This window comes from Sciurus carolinensis, chromosome 1, assembly GCF_902686445.1.
Source record: "Sciurus carolinensis chromosome 1, mSciCar1.2, whole genome shotgun sequence".
NCBI classification, from domain to species: domain Eukaryota; kingdom Metazoa; phylum Chordata; class Mammalia; order Rodentia; family Sciuridae; genus Sciurus; species Sciurus carolinensis.
Window position 1 is genome coordinate 100,944,410 of NC_062213.1, and position 6,792 is coordinate 100,951,201.

The following is a 6,792-nucleotide window of genomic DNA, read 5'->3' on the forward strand; positions in this document are numbered from 1 at the left end:
TTACTCCTGACATTGTTCCCTTGAAGGTCATCCATGACCAGGTTCCAATCTTTCACTACTGAGCTTGGCATTTTTAAATGTTTTCCCTTGGAGTGCTTTCTTTACCTTCTTTTCTGGCACTACACTTTTTTATTTGGACTTTTCTGCTCTCTTTCCTTTGACTTATTCTTGTCCTACCACCTTCTGACTATAAGCAGTCCCCAAGGATATAATTTGAACTTTATTAAGGGTTGACAGTTACATTCAACATTTCATGTATATGGAGCTTATTTAATCCTCCTAACAATCCTGCAAGGCTGGAACTAGTGAATCCTTTTGTGAAACTTTCATGAAAACTCCAGCTCTTGACCTACAACTATACGACAAATAAATGCACACACAAACACCTGAGTTAATATCATCTCCAGAAAGGAAAGTCTCAAATTCTTTCCTATTTCATCTCTTCAAAACTCCAGCATCATTTTGATAAAGTAATACTTCCATCTATCACTTCCTTCGAATTCCATCTCAAGAATTCTACCTAAAATTTATTTTCTAATAATTTTTTCCTGTCCTCGTTTTTGGATCCCTCAATCAGCTTAATTTGACTTTCCTCTTATTTCCTTTGTGTTCTGTTGTTCTTTCTTTTCATTATAGAAAGTAGCAAGTGAAAGTCTCACACTTCTTCCACATATTTTACTGTTAACCACATTTTCCCACTAAAAAGTCTTTTTTAGCTCTCCAAATTTGCATTTGGTATAACCATTCCATCTGGTTCCACCTGGAGGGCCACTTCATTTTGTAGGATAAGTCACCCTCCCTCATCCTTTCAGGATTCCAAGTTAACATTTTCCCTGGGAAGCCCTGATCTGTGGACACCCACCACCCTACCACCACTGCCCTCATAAAATAATTGAGATCCCATGTTTGAGCATTTTTGTGGTGAGTTTCCTCTTTCTCATCAGAGTCTTCTGAATCTGGAATGCTGTTCATTCTTGTTTTCTGCTAATTTAGGCAATGACCACAAATATTCTTTGCCCCATTCCTGCTTTATTCTTTCACTTTGCTGCTGTTTCCTGATTTTTAATACTTTTCTTTGTTCTCATCTTATCTATTTCTTTCAATCCTTCAAGGGCCTATTATAACCCTCTTTTAAGTGCCCTTTTTTTACATTTCTATTTAGCAGTCAAACCCACAATATTTAGTAAAACCCTGTGTCCTGTTACATGTATGCCTATCTTATCTCTTACTAGTAGATTTGTAAGATCTTTAAGGATGGTGATAAATATCTTTTTTTCACTATTTATTACAGCTCATAGTCCAATATAAAATCAATACAGCACTCAGAAATCACTGATTGATTGATCATCTAATTGATTGCCTTGTTGATGGGCCATGGCTTCTATCTTCTCTACTTTTAGGTATGTGGAGAGCCAACGCCATACCATTCAGGGAGACTACATTGATAGCATGGAAGAGATTGCTGATTTGGTGGGAGTCAGGCCTAATCTACTGTCTCTGGCCTTCACTGACCCCAAGCTAGCATTACAGTTATTTTTGGGACCCTGCACTCCAGTCCAGTTTCGTCTGCAGGGCCCTGGAAAGTGGGATGGGGCTCGAAAAACCATCTTAACCACAGATGATCGTATCAGGAAGCCAATGAAGACAAGAGTAATTGAAAAGAGTAATTCCATAGCTTCAACAAAGACAATAGGCAGGTTTATGCTAGCTGTTATTTTCTTTGCAGTGTTTATGGCTTATTTTTAGATGTCCCATCGTCAATGCCCTGGCTTTCACTGGGAAGCTCAATCTAGAGATGGCTTCCAAACCTAACAAGATGGAAAAACTCTCAGCTTCATATTTCCCAGATTACATTTATTTCTCTTTCAGAAGCATTGATCCTTTTTCTGCTTTTTTCTACAATGAAATCCTGGGTTTTCATTTGTGTTGATTCATCCTCCCTTACTCTTGTAATCTGCCACTTTTTCCTTCCAATAAGTCCTAAACTGTGAGTTCAGGGACTCCTTTAGTCATTTTTATATTACATCCTTAGGAGACATGTGGCATGTTGATTATCAAATATTATGGTGGGGACCCTAAATCAACATCTCTAAAAAATGGCTGATTCCATGTAATTCTTCTGATAGAATTTGATTTTCTATTAAAAGCTCAATTTTTGTTTGTTTTTAATATTATAACTAAATATGTTTTCTGAGAGATAAGAGAAATAATGATCTTAAAACAGTTTTCTATGATAAGACATTTTGTTTTACTTACTATTTACTAATGTACCTGATAGTCATTTTTGCTCCTCTCCCTAAGCAACATGTCTTTATTTTCTTAATAAAGAAATTACTTTCAACTTTCTAGGCTCATAGGTTGTTTTAATAATTTAGCATCAACCCATGGGTTCTACTTGTTTGAGAAAATTGGGATTTTTTTAAAGTAACTGTTCTTTCTTTTTTGATCTCTTAGTTCCCAGATTGAATCTAATCAGATTTTTACTTTAGGAAATAAGTAGCTTCCAACTATTGTAATGTGAACTACAAATGTGTTTTGTAGTTCTAATTTTCTCCCATTCCTTCAAGTAGAATCTAAGTAATAAGAATTCAAAGAAGTTATGTCTAAAATGTAGGAGTATTTCTCCAATACCTCTTTTTCTTATGTCATACAGTGTAGTTCTCGAAAACAGAGCAAATAAATTGAAAGCAGGAACTTGGGTTTACATCCAGTGCTACTGCTGATTCTTTTTTCTCATCTGTTGAAGTTTTGCTCTGTTCTTGTTCATGAGAAATTGTCACCTGTCAAGCACAATGAACTCCATAGGGAAAGGTACTGAAAGTACCAGTCAAGTGTATGTTCATTAATAGCTGTTGTGCAATATGTTTGTAAGTTTGGATTGCTGCCAATTTCTTAACTACAGGATAAATTTGAACAAGTAAAAGGACATCCAACTAATACAAATGCACATAAGAGAATTAGAAATGTGAGAGCTAAAACTTCTTAATCACATAATTATTTGGACAGCTGCCTATCATTTCACCTTTTCGAGAACTAGAGTACTGAAAGTTGGTATTATTTCTTAGGTCTTTTTCCTTCTCTAATCTTTATGATACAGGGGATTTGTCATCTATTAAAGTAGAACTAGTATTTTTTGATCTGCAGATTACTCTTGTTCAAAAGTAAATTGAAGGTCTCTTCTTAAATTTTCTCCTTTTATAATATAAACTTGCCTCTCTTTTAGAATGTAAGTGTATTAAATTAATAATCCTCTAATAATTCCTAAATATTACTAATAATACCCCAGTTTCCTCTTTAAAGTGTTTATTTTTAAATTGATTTGATTTCTAATATGCAAGGCTACCAAAAAAGAAATCATTGCTCAATTTCTCAACCAAGCTGAATGCAAGATGTGAACAGGATATTACACTCAAAACAACTCAAGATGCAAAGCCTTAGTTATTGATGCATATGTACTAATATTCTCCTTACATATTAAGATCATATACATGTATATATATTTATGTAAATTTTTTCCCATTATATTAAATCTGGTTACCAAAGAAAAATGCATTCTTGTAATGCCAAGAGAGTAAGAAAGTGCTCAAAACAGAAACTGAATAAGCATATGTCAGAGGGACACAGGAGCCATCATATAGTGGAAAATTTGAACAATAAAACAAACAATAAAATAAATAACCTAGTATTAAACATAAGACATCAAAATACATGAGTCCATAGTGATATAAATAAATGATTAAATAAATAAATGAATAAATTAATAAATGATATGGAACAGACAACTCTTCCATACAAAGAATTCTGAATTTATATAGATACTTTCTTCTCAAGGAGATGGAGCACAATTTTCTACTTCTTAAATGGGCTGCATAGATTGACTTCTTTCCAAAAATTACAGTATGGAAAGGGGGAAGAAGTGACTACAGTGGAAAAATTTGACAAATACCACTTCAGCTAGGTTATCAAGATTAACATCAACAGTGATAAGTCATACTGATAATATGTACCCTTGAAATGATATGACAAGAAGGTCACTTTACTTTTGTGGTATTCCTCCCCTAAACCATAACCCGGTTTAACCATGAGAAAAGTATCAACAATCTCAAGTTGAGGAATATTCTCAAACTGCCTTACCACCTCAAAACTTTCAAGGTCATCCCTACCATTTGACCCAGCTATCCCACTCCTCGGCCTATACCCAAAGGACTTAAAAATCAGCATACTACAGAGATACAGCCACATCAATGTTCACAGCTGCTCAATTCACAATAGCCAGACTGTGGAACCAACCTAGGTGTCCTTCAATTGATGAATGGATAAAGAAACTGTGGTATACATATACAATGAACTATTACTCAGCTATAAAGAATAATAAAATTATGGCATTTGCAGGCAAATGGATGAAACTGGAGAATATCATGCTAAGTGAGATAAGCCAATCTCAAAAATCCAAAAGATGAATGATCTCACTGATAAGCGGATGATAAAACATAATGGGGGGTGGGACGGGGGCAAGAATGGAGGAAGGAGGACTGTATAGAGGGAAAAGAGGGGTAGGAAGGGTGGGGGGAGGAAAAAATAACAGAATGAATCAAACATCATTACCCTATGTAAATGTATGATTATGCAAATGGTATGCTGTTACTCCACGTACAAACAGAAACAACATGTATCCCATTTGTTTACAATAAAAATAAATTTAAAAAATAAAATAAAATATAAAAAAAAACAACTTTCAAGGTCATCAAAAACAAGGAAATTTTTAGCAATTGTCACAGTATAGAGGAGCCTAAGGAGATCTGTCATCTAAATGTAATGGGTATTATGGAATAAAGAGAGGATCCATTTAAAAACTAGGTGAATATAAATAAAGTAGGCATTTTGATTAATAATGTGTCAATGTTGGCTTATGAGCTGTGACAAATGTACCATAATAATGTGTCAACAATAAGGAAAACTAGGTGTGGTATATCCAAGAACTCTGAAATATTTTTGCAACCTTTCTTAAATCAAAAACTATTTCAAAATTAAAAATTACTTTAAAAAAAGAAATGTATTTATTTGATTCAGTATTTGACCCAGAGCTACAGTCTAGTGGAATTTTCTTAGAGGAAGAACATTAACTATACCATTCATTTATATTACTATGTGTTTACCTGATTAGTTTCAAATTAAGTTGATCTAATAAAACATCATCTAACTTACCACAGCAAATTTTGCATCCTTTGCTGACTATAATTGTATTGACTGAGAAATGGTGATACAAAGTCAAAAGACAATTTCTTCAATTCACTTAGGTAAGTTTTCTTGTATCTGAGAACATGAAGCCAGCAGTCCCCACAAATGACATTTATATTAAGGGCAACTATATACATTACTAAGGTAATGTTACTTAATACTTGGCGTGCCTTGTTACTATGGCTAATATTAATGCAGTAATAAATATTCTCTAGACTGCCTACTTGGAAGTTCCCAAAGTGCATGATTTTCCATGCTTCTGTATATTCTTTTGTTGTACTTTCAATAAATTCTCCAGCTAAATAATACCTCCATCATCCTCAAGATTGAATTAATCTGTTTTCTCTTCCCTGAACCCCAATAAGCAATATTGGGCTCCTTTCTGCTTTTACCACACCTGTTGAATATCCTTATCAAACTACTTGGTAACAGTTCTCTCACATGATTCCTCTTTGAATTAGTAAATTCTTGGGAGGCAGATAATTTTCAATCAATTTATGTGTTCTTGGTGCCTAGTGTAGTGAAGTGTCCATAGATTAATTAATTGAATGAATACATGTAACATGGGAGATAAAAATATGATCGAGTTTTTAAAGACTTAAATAGTGAACAACACTTTGTGAAAATATTAAGGAGATCGGGGTGCTTAACATTTTGAAATGTCTGTGGGGCAAACATGTTCTTTCAGAAGATATTCTGGAATAGATCACTGATCTGAGTCAGTAATATTCTGTTGTGGTTTGAAACACAGTGTCTGTCTATAACTTATTTACTCAATCAAATAGTTCTTTTAAAAAGTCAGGATCAACATAAAAAACAAAGTGGGGTATATGTCTTCTTCATTCCTTATGCTGCCTAGAGTTCCTCATTGCTGTTTCTCTTTACTTTCTCAAATCCTCCTGTTCCTTTGAAGTACTGGCAACCATCTCTCCTCATTGTAGTTATTTTCAGACCCATTTACTCCCCTTCATTCTGTAAATATTTTAGTATCAAGCTTCATGCCTTTTTTTGTAAACATAACTACTTCTGCAGTTGACTTTAGTATCTAGGTAATAACTTTTATCAATCCAACATATTAGTTAGGATTAGGTTTGGCTATATATAATAGAAAAGCCCTAAGCAATGATGTAAACGAGACTGAAGCTTATTTCCCTCTCATATAAAAAAGTCCAGAGGTAGACAGACCTGATATATAGCAGCTCCATAGTTCCTTTTTCTGCTGTACTATTCTCAGCTATCTCATGGTCCAAGGTGACTGCTGAATTTTCAGCCATTCTATGAACAGCCACATAGAAGGGAGGAGAAATGTAAGGGCATACCCTTTCTTTTAAGGAGATTTAACAGAAGTTCCATATAAAATTTCCACTTAGATCTCACTAGAAGAATGTAATCACATATCTAGCTTTCAGGGAAGCTAAGAAATTTGTCTTTATATAGAAAGGCAACATACCAAGGTTATTGAAAAGGAAGAGGAAATGAATGTTGAAGTGGGTCTTTAACGCTCTCTGTCATCTCATTTTTCAGTTCTGTAACTTTATTCCAATGATTTTATGA

The 6,792-nt window shown here is 34.1% G+C and overlaps 1 protein-coding gene across 2 annotated transcripts in view; it reads left to right on the forward strand.

Annotated features, from left to right (window-relative positions):
* Fmo5 (flavin containing dimethylaniline monoxygenase 5) overlaps positions 1 to 2,346 on the forward strand; it is a 39,294-nt gene extending 36,948 nt beyond the window's left edge. For both annotated transcript variants that reach the window (XM_047555066.1, XM_047555056.1), the window contains exon 9: positions 1,401 to 2,346. In XM_047555066.1, the coding sequence (XP_047411022.1) occupies positions 1,401 to 1,746 (346 nt within the window). In that variant the 3' untranslated portion in view covers positions 1,747 to 2,346. The remainder of the gene's footprint in view (positions 1 to 1,400) is intronic.
* Positions 2,347 to 6,792: the final 4,446 nt, after the last annotated feature.